Below are 24,321 nucleotides of genomic sequence, written 5' to 3' on the forward strand. Positions count from 1 at the left end.
ATAGGGTGGTGTTTATGTGACCATCATTTATTAGCACTGTAGTGTCCAGGAAGTGGATCTCTTGTGTGGACTGGACCAGGCTGAAGTTGATGGTGGGATGGAAATTGTTGAAATCATGGTGGAATTCCTCAAGGGCTTCTTTTCCATGGGTCCAGATGATGATGTCGTCATCAATATAGCGCAAGTAGAGTAGGGGCATTAGGGGACGAGAGCTGAGGAAGCATTGTTCTAAGTCAGCCATAAAAATGTTGGCATACTGTGGGGCCATACGGGTACCCATAGCAGTGCCGCTGATTTGAAGGTATACATTATCTCCAAATGTAAAATAGTTATGGGTAAGGACAAAGTCACAAAGGTCAGCCACCAGGTTAGCCGTGACATTATCGGGGATAGTGTTCTTGACGGCTTGTAGTCCATCTTTGTGTGGAATGTTGGTGTAGAGGGCTTCTACATCCATAGTGGCCAGGATGGTGTTATCAGGAAGATCACCGATGGATTGTAGTTTCCTCAGGAAGTCAGTGGTGTCTCGAAGGTAGCTGGGAGTGCTGGTAGCATAGGGCCTGAGGAGGGAGTCTACATAGCCAGACAATCCTGCTGTCAGGGTGCCGATGCCTGAGATGATGGGGCACCCAGGATTTCCAGGTTTATGGATCTTGGGTAGTAGATAGAATATCCCAGGTCGGGGTTCCAGGGGTGTGTCTGTGCGGATTTGATCTTGTGCTTTTTCAGGGAGTTTCTTGAGCAAATGCTGTAGTTTCTTCTGGTAACTCTCAGTGGGATCAGAGGGTAATGGCTTGTAGAAAGTGGTGTTGGAGAGCTGCTGAGCAGCCTCTTGTTCATATTCCGACCTATTCATGATGACAACAGCACCTCCTTTGTCAGCCTTTTTGATTATGATGTCAGAGTTGTTTCTGAGGCTGTGGATGGCATTGTGTTCTGCACGGCTGAGGTTGTGGGGCAAGTGATGCTGCTTTTCCACAATTTCAGCCCGTGTATGTCGGCGGAAGCACTCTATGTAGAAGTCCAGTCTGCTGTCTCGACCTTCAGGAGGAGTCCACCTAGAATCCTTCTTTTTGTAGTGTTGGTAGGGAGGTCTCTGTGGATTAGTATGTTGTTCAGAGGTGTGTTGGAAATATTCCTTGAGTCGGAGACGTCGAAAATAGGACTGTAGGTCACCACAGAACTGTATCATGTTCGTGGGGGTGGAGGGGCAGAAGGAGAGGCCCCGAGATAGGACAGCTGCTTCTGCTGGGCTAAGAGTATAGTTGGATAGGTTAACAATATTGCTGGGTGGGTTGAGGGAACCATTGCTGTGCTCCCTTGTGGCATGTAGTAGTTTAGAAAGTTTAATGTCCTTTTTCTTTTGTAGAGAAGCAAAGTGTGTGTTGTAAATGGCTTGTCTAGTTTTAGTAAAGTCCAGCCACGAGGAAGTTTGTGTGGAAGGTTGGTTTTTTATGAGAGTATCCATTTTTGAGAGCTCATTCTTTATCTTTCCCTGTTTGCTGTAGAGGATGTTGATCAGGTGATTCCGCAGTTTCTTTGAGAGCGTGTGGCACAAGCTGTCAGCATAGTCTGTGTGGTATGTAGATTGTAATGGATTTTTTACCTTCAGTCCTTTTGGTATGATGTCCATCTGTTTGCATTTGGAAAGGAAGATGATGTCTGTCTGTATCTGTACAAGTTTTTTCATGCAGTTGATAGATTTCCACTCCATACGGCTAAATGCAATGCCTTGCATAATGACAGGTTTCAGAGTAACAGCCGTGTTAGTCTGTATTCGCAAAAGGAAAAGGAGTACTTGTGGCACCTTAGAGACTAACCAATTTATTTGAGCATAAGCTTTCGTGAGCTACAGCTCACTTCATCGGATGCATACTGTGGAAAGTATAGAAGATCTTTTTATACACACAAAGCATGAAAAAATAAACATTGTAAGGAAAGTAATCACTTTAGATAAGCTATTACCAGCAGGAGAGTGGGGTGGGGGGAGAGAGAACCTTTTGTAGTGGTAAACACCCATTTTTTCATGCTTTGTGTGTATAAAAAGATCTTCTATACTTTCCACAGTATGCATCCGATGAAGTGAGCTGTAGCTCACAAAAGCTTATGCTCAAATAAATTGGTTAGTCTCTAAGGTGCCACAAGTACTCCTTTTCTTTTTGTGAATACAGACTAACACGGCTGTTACTCTGAAACCAGTTTAGAAAACTATACCTGGTCACACAAATCAGGGTTAGAAAGCTATACCTAGAGTAGGGGGAAAAAAAAGAGAGAGGGAGAGTTGGGTTCTCACCACTCCGTAAAGCTTGAACCGGTCGGGGTTCCCAGGTGGTGGTGGTAGCTGAGGGCGTGCTGGAGACAGGCAGAGCCCCCAGCATGATCAGTCAGGAGAAGATGAAGTCCCCATGGAACTCATACAGATTTTGGATCCAGGCATCAGAACACTTACTTGAGCTTGGTTAGGGGTTTTTTGTAGGGAAACAACAATGGTTCAAGAGAGAACGCTAGATTTGTTTATGCATAAACTGATTGCTCAAAGGAGTATACCAAAGTAGTTTTGTTCAGGCTAGGGAATAGGAGCTGATCATTCTTGGCTATGGGCAGTATTCCTTCGAGGGAGCTCATAAATGCAATTAGGCAGCTTCAGTATTTTGGATATCAATCAAGGATTTATTACTAGAATTGGTCTGATAACTACTGAGCTGGGTGTGTGCAGGCGTGGGTTCATTAACATCTGGAGCAGAGATCCCCCATCATGCAGTGCTTCCCTGCTTTTCTGGTCCCAGAGTTCTATGCGGTTCTTGCCTTGGAGTCTCTGTTCTCCATTCTGTATACTAATGGAGATGCCTCCCTGTCCCATCTTCAATGCAAATGAGGATAGGGGAGTTGCCTCAATCCTGTCACTCTTGTCCGGAGAGGTTCAGGTGTGTCTTTCATTGCTTTTTGTAAGTCTTTCTTCTGATAGGTTTTGGTTCAAGCAGAGGCTGGGTGGGGGGTGTCCTCCGTGAGTCAGACAGGCTTGATCCTGTACCCTGGTTCCCCAAGAACACACAGCTCACAGGTAACAGTCTACACTTGGTCTGCGCTGCTACAGCATTTTTAGCACAGTCGCTAAACTGTGTCACTCAGGAGCGTGGATTTTTCCTAGTGTAGACCAGGGCTTATTCCACATAACAGACATTGAAATAATGCAGCAGAGTCCTGTGGCACTTATAGACTGACAGACGTATTGGAGCATAAGCTTTCGTGGGTGAATACCCACTTCGTCAGAAGCATGTAGTGGAAATTTCCAGAGGCAGGTATAAATATGCAAGCAAGAATCAGGCTAGGGATTATACCTGCCTCTGGAAATTTCCACTACATGTATCCGACGAAGTGGGTATTCACCCACGAAAGCTTATGCTCCAATACGTCTGTCAGTCTATAAGGTGCCACAGGACTCTTTGCTGCTTTTACAGATCCAGACTAACACGGCTACCCCTCTGATAATTGCAATAATGGTGAGCATTTGCAGGGGAAACAAGAAATGGCAGAGATGAAGGAGGATTTGCATACCTTTTGTTGATCAAGTTCCCTTTCTCTTCGTCTTGGATTTTCTGCTGCTTCTGGATGTCCAGACAGTGTTCTCTTGCATCTGTATGTGGTCAGGTTATGATCTTTTCATAGTGGTGTGGGCCTCAATGTTGTTATCCAGGCCTTTGTCACCTCTGAATGGATTACTGCGTGCAACACTTTCTATGTGAGGGCTACTCTGGAACTTCAGTTAATACAGAATGCAGCAGTCTGTTTTGTGCAGGGAGCACATTACTTCTGTGCTGTGCCATGTTCACTTTCGGATGTTCCCAGTTTTGGCCCTCAGGGTTAAATGGCAGAATGCTAAAGGGGGGGTGATTACAAAGAATGGTTTCCACTGGCATTTGTGTTCCATGCTTGGTCAATTAGAGCTTGACTATGTTGATCTGCAGGGCAAGTTAGAAGGCCCATGTCCCAAGCTTTTTTGGTATGTTGGAGGGAGAGTTTTATTTTAGGCGATTTGGAGTAACTTAACTATCTTAGCAAATTATTTCCAGCATCCAAAACTATGAGTATGCACATTTCAAATGTTTAAATAAATGAAGGAAATACTAACCTTTGGACCACCCCAAAAAAAACCCTTTCCCTCTGATTATTTGCCTTCTCGAGTTCTGTAATCACTCCACCCTATGAGTAGCCACGTACCCAGGCTGCATATCTTCCCTCATGGGTAGGCTTGGAAGAACTAGATTTTTTAAAATAATTTTAATGGATAATATCAATGTTTATTTTTTAACTTTTTTATGTATTTAAATTTTCACAGTCTTGCAAAATGATGGGGTTTAAGCATTTTTAAATTATTTTTATCAATTAGATTTTCACAGTTGTGGGAAATTATGGGGGTGCTCAGACAATGGTGGCAGGTCAGACAATAATTATTTAATGATAGTTGAGATTCAAAAAATTAAACCATTAAAAAATAAAACTATTAAAACACAAATTGTCAACATCATGTCAAAATATACCAAGTAAATAGCGTTAAATCAAACTCTAATAAGTTCTCAATCAGCATTTTTCTTACTTTGCCTATCTGTACATTTTGATTCTTATCAATCATATTAAATAAACAAATAAATAATATACGTTCATTGCTTTGTGTGTGTACAATGAAATCGACATTTATCAGCATTTTCCAGTAAAAATCTAATCCATGTCCACTCAGATGTCTGTCCTTCACCCACTTAATCATTTTAGTGGCTCTCCTCTGAATTCCCATCACTTTGTCAGTCTTTTTCTGGTGTTGATGTACAGTCTTACTGCAGTGGCCTCTGAGGAAATGCCACTAGTGGGAGAGCTGGCAGTTTGGGGGCAGGAATAAGCCATCACAGAAATACAAGGGAGCAGTGTTAGAGGTCAGCAAAATGGAATGAGACACCTAGGGAGGTGGTGGAATCTCCTTCCCTAGAAGTTTTTAAGGTCAGGCTTGACAAAGCCCTGGCTGGGATGATTTAGTCAGGGATCGGTCCTGCTTTGAGCAGGGGGTTGGACTAGATGACCTCCTGAGGTCCCTTCCAACCCTGATATTCTACGATTCGATGATTCTATGTCTTTGGTGCACCATCAGGATATGCTGTTCACTACACCGCAAAATCTCAGTGTATCAGAAGGGGTGGGGTATTGTGCTGGTCTTCACATGTATAAACTTAAGCATTTCTGTCTGGATGTAGGCAGTAAACTGTGTGGCTTGAAGTAAAAGCAAACTGCTTTGTTATGAGCAATCTGTATAATCTTCAGGGACTGAACTAAACCAAGCTGTTCCTTTTGCTTTAAAGCAGTCAAAAGGCTGTATCCATCAGTTATTATAATTTATTGCCGGAACTCCTTTCCTTTTGTGTTTCCACAAGGTGTGCATATTAAAATTTATGCAAAATGGAGGGATTGTGGGGTGGTTAGGAACCAAGGCCTAAGAACCATTAATCAAAGGCAGCACTGCATAAGAGAACAATGAAGAGCAGAGATGGTAATAATTTTCTAGAAACATTTAGAAATACATGAAAAATAAAAAGAAAAAAGAAAAGGAGTACTTGTGGCACCTTAGAGACTAACCAGTTTATTTGAGCATGAGCTTTCGTGAGCTACAGCTCACTTCATCGGATGCATAGCATATTGTGGAAACTGCAGAAGACATTATATACACACAGAGACCAAGAAACAAAACTTCCTCCCACCCCACTGTCCTGCTTGTAACAGCTTATCTAAAGTGATCATCAAGGGAGGGCCATTTCCAGCACAAATCCAGGTTTTCTCACCCTTCCCCCCGCCCCCCCCACAGACACACATACAAACTCACTCTCCTGCTGGTAATAGCCCATCCCTCTTTGAAACCTCTCTTTATAATGCGCATGATAATCAAGGTGGGTCATTTCCAGCACTAATCCAGGTTTTCTCACCACCGCCACCCCCCCCCACACACACACACCCCCCTTCCAAAAACCACACACACAAACTCACTCTCCTGCTGGCAATAGCTCATCTTACAATGTGCACAGCAATAATCCAAGTTTAACCAGAACGTCTTGGGGGGGGGGGGGTTAGGCTACCTTGCATAATGACTTAGCCACTCCCAGTCTCTATTCAAGCCCAAATTAATAGTATCCAATTTGCAAATGAATTCCAATTCAGCAGTTTCTCGCTGGAGTCTGGATTTGAAGTTTTTTTGCTTTAAGATAGCGACCCTCATGTCTGTGATTGCGTGACCAGAGAGATTGAAGTGTTCTCCGACTGGTTTATGAATGTTATAATTCTTAACATCTGATTTGTGTCCATTTATTCTTTTACGTAGAGACTGTCCAGTTTGACCAATGTACATGGCAGAGGGGCATTGCTGACACATGATGGCATATATCACATTGGTGGATGTGCAGGTGAACGAGCCTCTGATAGTGTGGCTGATGTTGTTAGGCCCTGTGATGGTGTCCCCTGAATAGATATGTGGGCACAGTTGGCAACGGGCTTTGTTGCAAAGATAGGTTCCTGGGTTAGTGGTTCTGTTGTGTGGTATGTGGTTGTTGGTGAGTATTCGCTTCAGGTTGGGGGGCTGTCTGTAGGCAAGGACTGGCCTTTCTCCCAAGATTTGTGAGAGTGTTGGGTCATCCTTCAGGATAGGTTGTAGATCCTTAATAATGCGTTGGAGGGGTTTTAGTTGGGGGCTGAAGGTGACGGCTAGTGGCGTTCTGTTATTTTCTTTGTTAGGCCTGTCCTGTAGTAGGTGACTTCTGGGAACTCTTCTGGCTCTATCAATCTGTTTCTTCACTTCCGCAGGTGGGTATTGTAGTTTTAAGAATGCTTGATAGAGATCTTGTAGGTGTTTGTCTCTGTCTGAGGGGTTGGAGCAAATGCGGTTGTATCGCAGAGCTTGGCTGTAGACGATGGATCGTGTGGTGTGGTCAGGGTGAAAGCTGGAGGCATGTAGGTAGGTTTCCGGTATAGGGTGGTGTTGATGTGACCATCGTTTATTAGCAATTTCAACAATTTCCATCCCACCATCAACCTCAGCCTGGTCCAGTCCACACAAGAGATCCACTTCCTGGACACTACAGTGCTAATAAACGATGGTCACATCAACACCACCCTATACCGGAAACATACTGTCCGCTATTCCTACCTACATTTAGCAGTAGGAAGAAAGCAGCAACCATTTCTCCCACTTCTCCTTAATAAACAAAAGACAATTATTTGTTGCTGAAGGTCAAGACTTATAAAGTTATTGAGGTATGTGTGATCTGATTTCTTTAAGTGGAAGAAGGATTAGAGCAAAGGTCAAATATGTGCTCCTGTTGGTGAGATTATTAGAATTTCTTTAATGGAATAAAGATTTATTTGAAATGAAATCATTTTTAAAATGGTCATAGCTTTATTGTATTTCAAAGTAAAAAATAAAAACGAAGAACTCAGACTCTGCGTAAGCTAAAAAAAGACTCAAACCTGAGTAATTCAACACAAATAAGAATATCCTATAACATCCTGTTGTCTCTGTATGTGTTTTAAATAGCATCCAATTATTTGAATAATTAAAGTAATCAATTCAGAGAAATGCAACAAAAAACACAGCCCAGCATTTTCAAATATAGGCACCTAATGTTAAGCACCTACATCTATACAAGCATCTAAGTAAAAGTGGTCTGATTTATTTTAGGCCTGTTTATTTAAGTGCCCAACCTTGAACATTTTGCTCCAAGATTTGTTTTTAAAAGCCTTGTGAAGAGAGAGGGTGGTTTGGTTTGGTTTGGTTTTTTTTGCAGTGGATGGGTAGTATAGAATATTTGATTGCTGGAAATGTACCAAAGAGAGAAGATGGGACCTTTTCAAAACATAGCCACTTAGGAGTATACTTGCAGTTAACATTTGTTGAACTATTCATGTACCATTATTTATTAATTGTATTGCAGTAGTTTTCAGATGCCTCAGTCAGTATTGGAGCCCTGTTGTGCTGGGTGCTGTACAATCAGGAAATAAAGCAATCTGCACCCCAAAGAGCTTATAGTCTAGGTATGAGCAAAATGTCACCAGCCGAGTATAGAATGTACAGGAAAGGAAGACAAGGACACAAGGTGTTCCTGTTGCTACTAATGTTGCACATGCAGAATAGAAGTAAAGACTGATATTGCATAAACTAGGCTCTGCCATAATACAAATAAGTGTCTTCCATCAGCCTGTGACAAATTCACTTTAACCTACCGATAAATCATATTTGAGATATAGTATGGCCTAGTGAATTGAACATTGGACTGGGACTTAGGAAACCTAGGTTGTTCCACTCCCTCAGGGAACGGATGGGTAGGATCCCCTGGGGGACTATCATGAAGGGGAAGGGAGTCCAGGAGAGCTGGCTGTATTTCAAGGAATCCCTGTTGAGGTTACAGGGACAAACCAGCCCGATGAGTCGAAAGAATAGTAAACATGGCAAGCGACCAGCTTGGCTTAATGGTGAAATCCTAGCGGATCTTAAACATAAAAAAGAAGCTTACAAGAAGTGGAAGGTTGGACATATGACCAGGGAAGAGTATAAAAATATTGCTCGGGCATGTAGGAAAGATATCAGGAGGGCCAAATCGCACCTGGAGCTGCAGCTAGCAAGAGATGTCAAGAGTAACAAGAAGGGTTTCTTCAGGTATGTTGGCAACAAGAAGAAAGCCAAGGAAAGTGTGGGCCCCTTACTGAATGAGGGAGGCAACCTAGTGACAGAGGATGTGGAAAAAGCTAATGTACTCAATGCTTTTTTTGCCTCTGTTTTCACTAACAAGGTCAGCTCCCAGACTGCTGCGCTGGGCATCACAGAATGGGGAAGAGATGGCCAGCCCTCTGTGGAGATAGAGGTGGTTAGGGACTATTTAGAAAAGCTGGACGTGCACAAGTCCATGGGGCCGGACGAGTTACATCCGAGAGTGCTGAAGGAATTGGCGGCTGTGATTGCAGAGCCCTTGGCCATTATCTTTGAAAACTCGTGGCGAACGGGGGAAGTCCCGGATGACTGGAAAAAGGCTAATGTAGTGCCAATCTTTAAAAAAGGGAAGAAGGAGGATCCTGGGAACTACAGGCCAGTCAGCCTCACCTCAGTCCCTGGAAAAATCATGGAGCAGGTCCTCAAAGAATCAATCCTGAAGCACTTACATGAGAGGAAAGTGATCAGGAACAGTCAGCATGGATTCACCAAGGGAAGGTCATGCCTGACTAATCTAATCGCCTTTTATGATGAGATTACTGGTTCTGTGGATGAAGGGAAAGCAGTGGATGTATTGTTTCTTGACTTTAGCAAAGCTTTTGACACTGTCTCCCACAGTATTCTTGTCAGCAAGTTAAGGAAGTATGGGCTAGATGAATGCACTATAAGGTGGGTAGAAAGCTGGCTAGATTGTCGGGCTCAACGGGTAGTGATAAATGGCTCCATGTCTAGTTGGCAGCCGGTGTCAAGTGGAGTGCCCCAGGGGTCGGTCCTGGGGCCGGTTTTGTTCAATATCTTCATAAATGATCTGGAGGATGGTGTGGATTGCACTCTCAGCAAATTTGCAGATGATACTAAACTGGGAGGAGTGGTAGATACGCTGGAGGGGAGGGATAGGATACAGAAGGACCTAGACAAATTGGAGGATTGGGCCAAAAGAAATCTGATGAGGTTCAATAAGGATAAGTGCAGGGTCCTGCACTTAGGATGGAAGAATCCAATGCACCGCTACAGACTAGGGACCGAATGGCTAGGCAGCAGTTCTGCGGAAAAGGACCTAGGGGTGACAGTGGACGAGAAGCTGGATATGAGTCAACAGTGTGCCCTTGTTGCCAAGAAGGCCAATGGCATTTTGGGATGTATAAGTAGGGGCATAGCGAGCAGATCGAGGGACGTGATCGTTCCCCTCTATTCGACACTGGTGAGGCCTCATCTGGAGTACTGTGTCCAGTTTTGGGCCCCACACTACAAGAAGGATGTGGATAAATTGGAGAGAGTCCAGCGAAGGGCAACAAAAATGATTAGGGGTCTAGAGCACATGACTTATGAGGAGAGGCTGAGGGAGCTGGGATTGTTTAGTCTGCAGAAGAGAAGAATGAGGGGGGATTTGATAGCTGCTTTCAACTACCTGAAAGGGGGTTCCAAAGAGGATGGCTCTAGACTGTTCTCAATGGTAGCAGATGACAGAACGAGGAGTAATGGTCTCAAGTTGCAATGGGGGAGGTTTAGATTGGATATTAGGAAAAACTTTTTCACTAAGAGGGTGGTGAAACACTGGAATGCGTTACCTAGGGAGGTGGTAGAATCTCCTTCCTTAGAGGTTTTTAAGGTCAGGCTTGACAAAGCCCTGGCTGGGATGATTTAACTGGGAATTGGTCCTGCTTCGAGCAGGGGGTTGGACTAGATGACCTTCTGGGGTCCCTTCCAACCCTGATATTCTATGATTCTATGTTCTTCGAGTGTTTGCTCATGTCCATTCAACTTAGGTGTGTGTGCTCGCCTAATGCAACAGCACCGGAAGTTTTTTCCCTCAGCAGTATCCATAGGGGACTGGCTCCAGTGCCCCCTGGAGTGCCTATGCCACGGTGTATAGGGCGCCACTGGCTCCACCCACCCTCAGTTCCTTCTTGCCGCCAGTGACGATGCTGGCTATTACCAGCAGGAGAGTGAGTTTGTGTGGGGGGGAGGGTGAGAAAACCTGGATTTGTGCTGGAAATGGCCCAACTTGATGATCACTTTAGATAAGATGAGATATTGTTTCATGGTCTCTGTGTATATAATGTCTTCTGCAGTTTCCACAGTATGCATCCGATGAAGTGAGCTGTAGCTCACGAAAGCTCATGCTCAAATAAATTGGTTAGTCTCTAAGGTGCCACAAGTACTCCTTTTCCTTTTGCGAATACAGACTAACACGGCTGTTACTCTGATGCTGGAACTGTTGCTGCTTCAGCTAGTGCTGTTGCTTTCTTGTTCTTGTTAATTCTTGTATTAGAGTGTATATAGTTTTCTGTTAGTGTTAGTAAATCCCTTAGCTATAGTTAGAGACTTCATAGGTCCTGAAATGGAATTTTGCCTCAGGACGGGCATGCCCCGGTCCCCAGGTTTTAAGCCAGTGATCACTGCAAGAGGCCCATGTCCATTAATGATTCACACAGCAACTGTCTGCATTGCTTGGGCAAATGGCACATTGGGGAAAAGTGCAAGATTTGCAAGTTCTTCAAGCCAAGAACTAAGGAGGAGTGTGTTATTCGCTGAAGAGCGCTCCTTATGGAGTCGGTCCTCACCCCGGCACCAAAGCAACACTCCGACTCGGCGCCGAGCACCATGACCTCGGTACGTAGTGCCCCACCAGGACTGTCCACTCGCTGGGACTGGTCTCCGTCCATTGCTCTGGCCAAGAAGCCCAAGAAGACGGTGGGAGGTCGGTCTCCAACCTCCCGCAAGGGAAAGGATAAGACAGGGTGCAAGCAAGGTCCTGTGCCAGGCAACTCTTCACCCCCTTTGGGATCTTGGGCTCAAGTTCCAGTTGAGCGGGGTCGCCCAGCGCACTCCCCACCAGCCACCCCAGATAGTGGCAGAGACCTCTGCCAGCTCGGGGTACTGTCCACGCCGAAGGCCCTGCAGGTGGCGCAGGAGATCATGTCCCTCCCAGTGCTGCCCACGCCAGCTCCTGCGGTTCTCTGGTCACAGGATAAACCTGCATTTGGACCGCCACAGTCCCCACCCCAGCGGCACTGTTTCCCGTCGCGGGGAATGTCCCACCAGAGCTCACCCTCCCGTAGCCACCACTCCCCTGACCATGAAAGGCAGAGTCAGCGCAGTCCCATTCAGTCCCCGGACCTTGGGCTCAGGCAGAGAGGCTCGAGGTGCAGCTCGCTGGCGACCCGGCGCAGATATCTGGAGGCATGTGCCCCGCAGCAGGAGTACCAGTCCCGGCACCTGGTATCTCCAAGACCACGATGCCACTCCAGAGACCTGTTGAGAGATCGACGCTACCATTCCTCAGACTGTCACCGATCCCCTAGGAGGACATCACCGAGTGCGGGCGCTTCCTGGCACCGGGCCTGTTCCAACTCCCATTCCCGCTCCTCATCCCTGTACCATTTGTCAAGTGCGAGATGTAGATCACCAGCTCCAGGCCGTCGCGGATCTGTCGAGCACCACTGGTCCCCAAGACCCCGTTCCAGATAAGAGTCTGGGCGGAGTGACTGGTATCAGTTGGGGCAGAGCCACCATTCCGCTCTGTCCTGGTTGCCTGGGAGGACCCTATGGCACCATCCTCCTCATTGTCGCCAGATGAGGCTCTAACAGGGCACCCTCCCCGGCTCCTCCAGATGACACTAAAGCGCACCAGGAACTGCTGAAGAAGGTCACCGCCAACCTGGGTCTTCAGGTCGAGGAGTTAGAAGAGCCCTCGGACTCTCTCTTCGATGTCCTCTGCTCCACAGCACCAGCCAGGGTGGCTCTGCCCCTTCATGAAGGGGTCTCAAGGATCACCAATGCCCTGTGGCAAACTCCCTCCTCCCTGCCCCCATCTCCAAGAGGGCCAAGCACAAGTACTTCGTGCCATCCAAGGGCCACGAGTACCTGTACATCCACCCTGCTCCCAACTCCCTAGTGGTAGAGGCGGTTAATCACAGGGAGCAACAGAGTCAACCCGGGGCTAAGCCTAAGAACAAAGACTCCAAGAGACTAGATTTGTTTGGGCGTAAGGTTTATTTGTGCTCTAGTCTCAGCTGAGGGTGGCCAACCATCAGGCCTCCTGGGATGCTATGACTTTAACATGTGGGAAGCCATGACCAAGTTCAGGAACTCTCTCCCTGAGGCTTCTAGGAAGGCGTTCAGGGCAGTCATGGAGGAGGGCATGACTGCGGGCAGGGAGAAACTCCAGGCAGCTTCGGATGCAGTGGACACTGCCGATCGAACCATGGCCTCGGCCATCGCCATGCCCTGGGCATCCTGACTGCTCCTCTCTGGCTTGTCCACGGAGGCTCAGCAGTTGATGCAAGACCTTCTCTTTGATGGGCAAGCCATGTCTGTGGAACAGACAGACAGTCAGCTCCATGGCCTCAAGGACTCCCGCACGACCCTGAAAACGTTGGGCCTGTATGTTCCTGGCCCGGCCTACATGGGGTTCAAGCCACAGCAGCCATAGGGCCAGGGAAGCCATCCTCACCAGGAGTGTCCCCATAAGAAATCCAGAGGCTACAAGCGTCGTCCTAGCCACCAGCCTTCGCAGGCTTCTCAGTCGAGCTCATTTTGAGGGTATGCCCAAGGGTGACCTATTGGACTGTTCTAGGATCCTTCCTCCTCTATTTTTGCCAACTGCTTTTCTCCTTTCCTCCCTGCGTGGGCATCTATAACATTGGACTGATGGGTCCTCAGTACGGTGGCGTGGGGTTACACCCTTCAGTTGCTTTCTACCCCTCCTTCCCACGCCCGCTCTCCATCCCTCTTCAGGGACCCTTCTCATGAGTCTCCTCGCACAGGAGATAGAGGGGCTCCTGCAGCTAGGTGCGGTGGAGATCGTTCCTCCAGAGTACAGGAATAATGGTTTCTATTCCAGTTACTTTTTAATCCCAAGGGTGGTCTGTGACCTATCCTGGATCTGCGAGACTTGAACCGCTTCAAGCTGAAGTTCAGCATGATCTCCCTGGCTTCCATCATCCCCTCCCTGGATCCGGGAGACTGGTATGCCACCCTTGATCTGAAAGATGCATACTTTCATATTGCCATCTTCAAGAGACAAACACACTTCTTCTGGTTTATGGTAGGTCCCAACCACTATCAGTTTGCGGTCCTCCTGTTTGGCCTAGCGACAGCATCGCAGGTATTTACCAAGTGCATGTCAGTGGTGGCTGCTTATCTCAGACATCGAGGTGTCCAGATCTACCCGTGCCTTGATGACTGGCTAGTCAGAGGCAGCTCCAGGTTCAAATGGATGTTGCGATGTTGTTAGCCACTTGCCGTTGCCTTGTCTGTTGGTAAATGACAAAAAATCCACATTAGTTCCAGTACAGAGGATAGAGTTCATCAGAGTAGTCCTCAACCTGTGCCAGGGCATTCCTGCCGCTGGAGAGGTTCAGGGCACTGACAGACCTCATCACGGATACTTACCTCGCTGCAATGGTGGACCGACCCCAGAAAAGTCCTGGAAGGAGTTCCCTTCATCAGTACTCCTCACTCACTCAAGTTGGTTTTGGACGCCTCGGACCTTGGCTGGGGGGGTGCACCTCGGCACTCTCCAGACCCAGGGCAAGTGGTCTCCACAGGAAATGACGCTACACATAAACGTCAAAGAGCTCAGGACAGTGCGCAGGGCATGCACAGTCTTCCTATCTCACCTGTCAGGCAGAGTGGTCAAAGTCTTGACGGACAACATAGCTTCAATGTTCTACATCAACAGACAAGGGGGAGGCAATCCTCTGACTTCTGCATCGACCACAGAATCCACCTAGAAGCGTGTCACCTTCTGGGTACCGAGAACACGGTAGCAGATCGCCTAATCAAGGACTTCTCCTCTCACAATAAGTGGGTGCTCCACCCAGAGGTAGCCAGCACGATCTTCCAGAAGTGGGGAACTCCCCAAGTGTATTTGTTCGCCACCTGGCAGAACAGGAGGTGCCACAGGTTTTGCTCCAGATGGGGTCTGGGCAAGGGCTCCCTCTCGGACGCCTTCCTCCTGCCATGGGCGGGAAGCCTGATGTACACATTTCCTCTGATTCCGCACATCATCAAGGTCCTTGCAAAAATTGAGAGAGACAAGGGTCAGGTTATCATGATCGCCCCGGAGTAGCCTCGCCAGCAATGGTTTGGGATGCTGTCGAGCCTGGCTGCGATCCCTCTGTGGCACCTGCCGAACCGACTGGACCTGCTGTCACAGGATCACGATCGACTCTTGCACCCCAATCTCGCGTCCTTCTGTCTCACGGCATGGATGTTGCGTGGCTGAATCCTGAGGAACGGGCCTGTTTGGAAGGGGTCCAGAAGGTCCTCCTCAAGAGTAGAAAGCCCTCAACTAGACAAACTTACCTGGCAAAGTGGATGAAGTTCTCCTGCTGGGCGGCCGAATGGGGCATCTCCCCTTTGCATTCTTCGGTGCAGTCGATCATAGACTACCCACTTAATTTAGGAACCAGGGCCTCTCACACTCCTCTGTCAGGGTGCATCTGTCAGCCATTTCCGCCTTTCATCCTCCAGTCCAGGGGCAGACGGTGTTCCCCCATGACATCATGGTCAGGTTCCTCAGGTCTTGAGAGACTTTTTCCAAAAGTTCGGTCCCCGGTCCCTCAGTGGGATCTCAGCTTGGTTTTGTCCAGGCTTACGGGCCTGCCCTTGGAGCCTTTGGCCTTGTGCTCCCTGTCTCACCTGTCATGGAAGATAGCTTTCCTGGCGGCAGTGACGTCAGCAAGGCTAGTCTCTGAGCTGCGAGCCCTAACCTCAGAACCGCCATACACAGTCTTCTATAAGGACAAGGTCCAGCTCCAGCCCAACCCAGCCGTCCTTCCCAAGGTGGTGTCTATTTTCCGCATGAGCCAGGACATCTTCCTTATGGTCTTCTGCCCCAAGCCCCATGAGACTGGTGAAGAGAGGTGCCTTCACGCTTTGGACATAAGAGGGGCCCTGGCTTTCTACCTAGATTGGACAAAGCCTTTCCATAAGTCGACACAGCTTTTCATCTCTACAGCTGACGGAATGAAGGGCCTCCCAGTGTCCATGTAGAGGATTTCTAGCTCTTGCATTCGCACCTGCTATGAGTTGGCAGGAGTCCCTCCACCGCTGATCGTCAGAGCCCACTCGACCAGAGCGTAGGCATCTTCAGCGGCCTTCCTGGCACATTTCCCAATGCAGGACATCTGTCAAGCCACAACGTGGTACTTGGTGCACATGTTAACGCCATCACTCAGCAGGCCAGGGATGATGCTGGGTTTGGCAGAGCTGTGTTGCAGTCTACACGTCCATGAACTCCTACCTACCTCCAAGGGATACTGCTTGGGAGTCACCTAAGTTCATTAACGATCTGGAGGATGGCGTGGACTGCACCCTCAGCAAGTTTGCAGGTGACACTAACCTGGGAGGAGTGGTAGATACACTGGAGGATAGGGATAGGATACAGAGAGACCTAGACAAATTAGAGGATTGGGCCAAAAGAAATCTGATGAGGTGCAACAAGGACAAGTGCAGAGTCCTGCACTTAGGACGGAAGAACCCCATGCAGCGCTACAGACTAGGGACCGAATGGCTAGACAGCAGTTCTGCAGAAAACTAGGGGTTACAGTGGACGAGAAGCTGGATATGAGTCAACAGTGTGCCCTTGTTGCCAAGAAGGCTAACGGCATTTTGGGCTGTATATGTAAGGGCATTGCCAGCAGATCGAGGGACGTGATCGTTCCCCTCTGTTCGACATTTGGTGAGGCCTCATCTGGAGTACTGTGTCCAGTTTTTGGCACCACACTACAAGAAGGATGTGGAAAAAATTGGAAAGCATCTAGCAGAGGGCAACAAAAATGATTAGAGGACTGGAACACATGACTTATGAGGAGAGGCTGAGGGAACTGTTTAGTCTGCGGAAGAGATGAATGAGGGGGGATTTGATAGCTGCTTTCAGCTACCTGAAAGGGGGTTCCAAAGAGGATGGATCTAGACTGTTCTCAGTGGTAGCAGATGACAGAACAAGGAGTAATGGTCTCAAGTTGCAGTGGGGGAGGTTTAGGCTGGATATTAGGAAAAACTTTTTCACTAGTGGTGATAGCTTATCTAAAGTGATTACTCTCCTTACAATGTGTAGGATAATCAAGGTGGGCAATTACCAGCACAAATCCAGGTTTTCTCCCCCCCCCCCCACCCCCCAAAACCCACTCTCCTGTTGGTAATAGCTTATCTAAAGTGATCACTCTCCTTACAATGTGGGGGGGGGGGAGAGAAAACCTGGATTTGTGCTGGAAATGGCCCACCTTGATTATCATACACATTGTAAGGAGAGTGATCACTTTAGATAAGCTATTACCAGCAGGAGAGTGGGGTGGGGGGAGAGAAAACCTTTTGTAGTGATAAACACCCATTTTTTCAGGGTCTGTGTGTATAAAAACATCTTCTGTATTTTCCACAGTATGCATCTGATGAAGTGAGCTGTAGCTCATGAAAGCTTATGCTCAAATAAATTGGTTAGTCTCTAAGGTGCCACAAGTCCTCCTTTTCTTTATATTAATGAGTGACTGTCATCTCCTGCTCTTTGAAGACGTCTGCATAGATCATGGAGGGGGATGGGGCAGATGAAAGTAACCTGAAAAGGGGTGTAGGAACCAGAGAGACAAGGACGCGGGAGGACACATACTCAAGGCAGGATCTGTATATATTGCCCTGCCAAAGCCTCATGAGGAAGGGGCAAGGGAGGCAGAAGGAGGCAGCACCCTAGCAATGCAGTAGTTTGTTCGTTGACCATGATGACCTGGATTGTGCCCCAGTAGATTAGTTTGTGCAGAGGGTAAGACTGGCAGGGCTGTGGAGACCATTTCTTTTGTTGTAATCTCCAGCTCCGACAGTTTCTTGCTGCTGTTTGGGAACTTCTTACAGATTGTCCAACGAGATCAGAAACCAAAACAACACCTCTTCCGCCTCTAAGGTCCTGTCTAGATTAGGGTACAAGGTCTGGTGCTCAAGGCAAGTGAAGCCAGGGAACATACCCTGTCTTTAATACACGTTAAAGTGGTTGAGTTATAGCCTAGCGGTGAGCCCTAACTGCCAGGCTGTGTGGTCAGTCTGTGTGTGTCTTGCTTCCAGTTTCTCCTGTTGAAACTGTTCCACTTTGTATGAATTGTATGATTCACCAAGGGAAGGTCATGCCTGACTAATCTAATCGCCTTTTATGATGAGATTACTGGTTCTGTGGATGAAGGGAAAGCAGTGGATGTATTGTTTCTTGACTTTAGCAAAGCTTTTGACACGGTCTCCCACAGTATTCTTGTCAGCAAGTTAAGGAAGTATGGGCTGGATGAATGCACTATAAGGTGGGTAGAAAGCTGGCTAGATTGTCGGGCTCAACGGGTAGTGATAAATGGCTCCATGTCTAGTTGGCAGCCGGTGTCAAGTGGAGTGCCCCAGGGGTCGGTCCTGGGGCCGGTTTTGTTCAATATCTTCATAAATGATCTGGAGGATGGTGTGGATTGCACTCTCAGCAAATTTGCAGATGATACTAAACTGGGAGGAGTGGTAGATACGCTGGAGGGGAGGGATAGGATACAGAAGGACCTAGACAAATTGGAGGATTGGGCCAAAAGAAATCTGATGAGGTTCAATAAGGATAAGTGCAGGGTCCTACACTTAGGATGGAAGAATCCAATGCACCGCTACAGACTAGGGACCGAATGGCTAGGCAGCAGTTCTGCGGAAAAGGACCTAGGGGTGACAGTGGACGAGAAGCTGGATATGAGTCAGCAGTGTGCCCTTGTTGCCAAGAAAGCCAATGGCATTTTGGGATGTATAAGTAGGGGCATAGCGAGCAGATCGAGGGACGTGATCGTTCCCCTCTATTCGACACTGGTGAGGCCTCATCTGGAGTACTGTGTCCCATTTTGGGCCCCACACTACAAGAAGGATGTGGATAAATTGGAGAGAGTCCAGCGAAGGGCAACAAAAATGATTAGGGGTCTAGAGCACATGACTTATGAGGAGAGGCTGAGGGAGCTGGGATTGTTTAGTCTGCAGAAGAGAAGAATGAGGGGGGATTTGATAGCTGCTTTCAACTACCTGAAAGGGGATTCCAAAGAGGATGGCTCTAGACTGTTCTCAATGGTAGCAGATGACAGAACGAGGAGTAATGGTCTCAAGTTGCAATGGGGGAGGTTTAGATTGGATATTAGGAAAAACTTTTTCACTAAGAGGGTGGTGAAACACTGGAATGCGTTACCTAGGGAGGTGGTAGAATCTCCTTCCTTAGAGGTTTTTAAGGTCAGGCTTGACAAAGCCCTGGCTGGGATGATTTAACTGGGAATTGGTCCTGCTTCGAGCAGGGGGTTGGACTAGATGACCTTCTGGGGTCCCTTCCAACCCTGATATTCTATGATTCTATGAATAATTAACATTCATTGGGCCAGAGAGAAAGACTGACTCTATATCCCAATGGTCAGGGCACTGCCGTGGGAGACTCGGGTTTAGGCAGAGCACAAACGTGAGCCTGAGTTTCCTAGGTGAGTGCCTTCGTCATTGGACTAGTGGATATTTTGGGCTGGGGTCTTTCTGTGCAAAAAATGTTGAAAAGTCTCAGTTTTGTTCTGCATTGTAGTGAAAACAAATACCAAAACCTGCTTTTCCCCCCCAGCCAAACCTAGCTAACCTGTTCTTACAGTTCACCCTTTATCCTGCTCTAGACAAAGCCTAAGCACAGGGAACGAAGGAAGGCTAGCAGAGCCTATCCTGCTTGAGCTAAAAAGGGGGATCGTTTCCTACAAGCCGTGCTGCTCTCAGGCCAGAGATCTCAAATATGAACTGCAAACGCCTAATGACCGTAGATGAGAACAGAGTTCACAAGGCTTCAAGTGGCACAACAGCAGTCTTCATGGATCTTGCAGGTTTTCCATCGTAGGTGACCATCCTGAAAAGGTTTTTGATATGAAAAGTTTGTGCTGGGGTTTTCTCCTTCCTAGCCCAATTCAGCTCCAGCTCTTCCCTGTCTCCACGCCAACTGCCCTTGGGGGGCTCACAAAAAAGTTACTACAACTTCAAACAACTGTTTAGTGGTTTGCCTGGCTGTCGGGCTGGTAGGGATGATGGCACATGTTCTCTGGCTTGGCACTTTGTGAGCCACAGAGCCCGTCTGTTGGGTTGGGGGGTGTCACAGTCTGGGTGCTCTGGAACTGCTCTGATGTCAGGACTCTGGTGCAGCGGGACTCCTCTCTCTGGTCTCTCTTACACCATGGCAGGAAGCTTCTTTGGCTTTGGCGCTTCCTGGGTCTGTCCTCGGAGCATGCAAAACCCCTGTTCACCCCGTGAGCTCCCTGTAGTGAGTCCACCTGGATGGGATACCTGGGGAAGCCTTACACACACACACCCATGTACCCCATCTTCACAGTCAGCAGTGACTCTCAGCCAGCGTGGAAAAACTGAAGGGTTTATTAGTTGACAGGAACACAGCCTAGAACAGATCTTGTTAGAACAGAAATCAGGAACTTTCAGCAAAGTCTATCCTGGGGGGAATCCAGGGCCTGGTGCCCTGGATTCCCCCCTCCGAGTCCCAAAACAGGAGACTGACCAGTTTCCACCAGCCCATCCCCCGACCCCCAGAATCCCTACTCTGTCCTTTGTCCCTTTCCCCGGGCAAAAAGTCACCTGATCTCTTTGTTCCCAACATCTTGGGGAGGATGGGGGGGGGGAGGCTGGCTGGCTATCAGTTGCTAGGTCACAGGGTGTTGGCCATTCTCTGTCCCCACGGTACTCTCACCTACCCTCTAGGGGTCTCTGCAATGATCACACACTCTTATCCCACCAGCCAGATATTTAAGCAATACATAGGGGAAACTGAGGCACACACACAGTGTTCAGAGAAAACATTAGGAACATTCCCACTTCATCACAGGGGGAAAAGGGATCAGTGCTGCAAAGGTGGCACTCTCTCTCCCTTCTGTGCAGCCTGGGCTCTCTGCACATGGTTCCAGGGGCCCAGTGCAATGGATGTGTGTTATATCCTGAAAAATAGCTACAAACAGGCTGTGGCAATATGGACATCATTTCAGGTGGGTGGGAGGTACTTCAAAAAAAGAAAATGAATCTTCTAATAAATGTGAAACTAAGTGTGGATATTTCTGACTTGACTTCTTCCTCATTAGGGTTCTGTGTGCAATCACTGAATGTATAAATAACTTTCCTACGAGCTGCTTGATTGCTAAAATCCTGTATATTCCCAAACACATCAACAACATGGTTTTATATAGGGGGGAGGGGGAATCTGTTAAACCTCAGCATTAATGATAGCAATTTTTAATTAACCTGATTTAGAAGCCAAATGTAATACTGATGAAAATGAAAGGGTAGAACATACAGTAATTTATTCCAGTACAGTGGTCATGACTGATGAATTAAATTTATTCAAATTAATGTTAAAAAAAAATCTTTTTAGCACTAGGCTTGGTGCTGGATGCCACGCTTTGGAAATCAAGTTAGAGTGCAAGCTTGGACATTGTGTATGTGAAAGCATGGCTGTGCAAGCAGTTTAGGATGAAGTGATTCTTTAACAGTGAGGGAAGATCGGGGGTGGGTAAAGACCAATCTTGGTCTTGTTTAAAAGAGGGCGAAAAAATCAGTTTGTGGTCTTTTACTAACTGCCCCTCTCCGGGACGTGCTGGTTACAGGAAGATGGTCCGTGTCAGTTCAACATAGGAAACTGCCTAGGATTCACTTTGTCCTCCACAGAACAGTTCCTTCCCTGGGATGAGGACTATTATAATAAGTACCTAGATAGATAATGGGCAACAGTTGTTCAACAGCACACTCCACCACTGTACAGCAGGAAGTGAACCTGTCGGGCTGTTGAACCTGCATGAGGGGTTTAGCTAGAAAGAATGTAACTGAGTTGGAATTAAGTATTCAGTCTGTGAAATGGGCCAAAAATTGTGCTAGTTTTAAAAAAGCCAAACAAACCAACCAATCCCCCACAGGCTGAACTCCAGCTAGAAGAGGAGAACATACAATAACATGGTAGTGTATTGAGAAAAGCGTGCTGCTGGGTATGTGCATTGTGTATGTATGCATATGTTTCTGAAAGCACATGACAGCATGATGTTCAGGTGTCCAGTAAATGATGCTTTTTAGGAGGGGTTAGGGTCCTGTTGACTTCAGTTGCACTGCTTATGTGAGCAAGGGTTGAAAAACAGGGCTTTTAGTTTTAAAAATGATTTTCCTCTGAATTCACTGGGACCTATATGTCCCTAGCTGATTGAAGAAGGATCATTGTAGCCTTTCTTAAAATGCCTATTAAAACCCTTTGCCTTACCTGTTAGTTCCAAATGGTACAAATTGTTTTGCTTGTCATTTTCTAGGTGGCTTGGCAGATAATTGGGTACAAGTGATGAGTGGTCCCAAGAGCTGTAGTACTTTCATGCAATGTCTCTAGCTTTTCCATAACAAGGGAATCTGGCTTATAGAAACTCTGCTGATGGTGAGGAAGGGCCCAATTGAATAAAGTGCTGAGCCTTTGCTGCGAGATGTAGAGCTCTCTCAATTCCCAGTGGGAGTAGGACTAAACGGGATTGGATCATAAAGAAGCAGTAGCATAACTTGCTAGTTTAATATTTGTTTTTAAATTCAGTGATTGTCTATTTAGCAAAATGAAGACTTAATAAAACGTGTGTACTCCAATCTTGAAATTTTATTGTGAGTTCAGTCAGACTAATACATCACGTTAATATGGCACTGCAAGCAGCTTAGTAGGAGTAGTTGTGTTCTACAGAGCAGGTAGTTTTCTACAGAATACGCTGAATATTCCTGTGTTCTTTAACATGCTGGTTATTCGCCTTCAGTTTCCAGGGGAATAGTTGCAGATGACAAGGGAAAACTTATACTGCGTTCTGTGCTCTCTACGTTTCCTGCCCATCTGATAATATATGTTCAGCTTTATATCTCAATTGTGCCAATCATCCTTGTGTTCAGATGTTCAGACAGATTTTTTTTTTCTCCTAGGGTGCTCTCTTTTCTCCTTACTCTTATTGACAGAAGTGTATTTTCTCTGTCCTTCTCATTGCAGGTTATCCAACTGGGTATCCCACAGCTGCCCCTGCCTACAATCCGAATATGTATCCAACCAGCAGCCCTGGCTATGCCCCAGGTAAAAACAACTTTTCATTCTGGAAACAGTTCACGACATGCTTAAGGATACAGGAGAGTCTCACTCATTTGCCCTTTGTTAACTAGCACACGGAACCCTGCTGTCTCCATGTTTTTCAGCAAATAGTACAGAGGCTGTAGTAAACTCTCCCATTACTTCACAAAATATGTCACCAAATGTTTCCCAGTCCCTGTCATAGGTATGTCTATGGACCCCTCACCACAGCATGTGAGCTCCCACACAATGTTTAGTGTATTTATCCTCACAATCCCCCTGTGAGGCAGGGCAGTGTTATTATTATGGGGAACTAGGGAAGTGACTTGCCCAAGGTCACAGGAAGTCTATGGCAGAGCAAGGAATTGAACCCTGGTCTCCCAAGCCCTCAGCTAGTGCCCCAATCACTGGACCATCTTTCCTCTCTAGAAAGTTATCAAAAGTATCATTATAAAGAATTAAAACAGAACTGCATTGTCATATAGGTGAACACAGAACCAGTTGTAATGGATTATCCTTCCTTTTCTGTGTGTGCACTTAATCAATAATTGGCAAAATTCAGTAATTCACAATAAATTGTTCCTGCACATCATCAGTGCAAATTAGCGAGGTTCCGCTGGTGATTCATTTTGAATATTCTACAGTAATTTTCTTGCCTAAGCAAACCACTTGTGTTTCATGCATTTTGAGTCCAAACCTGGAAGTCCTTACTCAAGCTATATTCTCCTTGGAGCCCGTAGAAAATTTCCTTTAGACCCCTATTCAAGAAATCACTTAAGTATGTGCTTAAATTTAAGCATATGCTTAAAAGCTTTTCTGAATCAGGGCCTCAGGTAGAACAAATAAAAACCTTTACTCACGTTGACTAGTTCCTTACACTATGAGCAGGCTCTTAGACTTCAGGGGACCTACTTGTTGAGTAAGGTACTACTCAATATGACTGAGGATGGCAGAATCAGAGGCTAAATAAGGGCTTTGGGATATGGCCCTTGTTTATTTTTTGCTTCGTATACAATGTAATTTAAACAGTACATAGCATAAAAAGATGCAATATCTCCTTTTGTAACCACAGTGTTTTTGAAGTATATAACTTATTACCTGTTGCTTTTTAAGCCACAAGGTTGTTCTTACAGGGATATTGGCAGGGAGGGGTGAAGAAGCACAGGGACTAAAGGGATGGGGTAGTGGCCGTGGGAGAAGCAAGAACCCAGTGGGGAGGGTGTGGGGGAGAAGCCAGCAAATAGGGACCTGGTGAGGACAGGGAGGAGTGGTGTTTGGTGGTGGTGGAAGCATGGATCTGGGGTGGGGGGGAAGTAGTAACGGGGTGGGATGGTAATGACCCGGAGGCAATTAGGGACATGGGGAATGGTGGTGGCAAAAGAAGCAGGGACACAAAGAGGAGAAGTGGATAGATGGGGATGAAAGCAAGGAACTGGAGTTGGGAGCATTGGAGATGGGGAGGGGAAAGGAGGGACCTGGAGTGTATGTGGGGAGGAAG

The 24,321-nt window shown here is 46.9% G+C and overlaps 1 protein-coding gene across 11 annotated transcripts in view; it reads left to right on the plus strand.

Moving 5' to 3' along the window:
* The window catches only part of FAM168A (family with sequence similarity 168 member A), a 360,452-nt gene that overhangs the window by 278,934 nt on the left and 57,197 nt on the right, over nt 1–24,321 (plus strand). For all 11 annotated transcript variants that reach the window (XM_074954973.1, XM_074954883.1, XM_074954937.1 and 8 more), the window contains one exon: nt 22,749–22,829. In XM_074954973.1, coding sequence (XP_074811074.1) covers nt 22,749–22,829 — 81 coding nt within the window. The remainder of the gene's footprint in view (nt 1–22,748; nt 22,830–24,321) is intronic.

The sequence above is a fragment of the Natator depressus genome, chromosome 1, assembly GCF_965152275.1.
Source record: "Natator depressus isolate rNatDep1 chromosome 1, rNatDep2.hap1, whole genome shotgun sequence".
In the NCBI taxonomy this organism is placed as follows: domain Eukaryota; kingdom Metazoa; phylum Chordata; order Testudines; family Cheloniidae; genus Natator; species Natator depressus.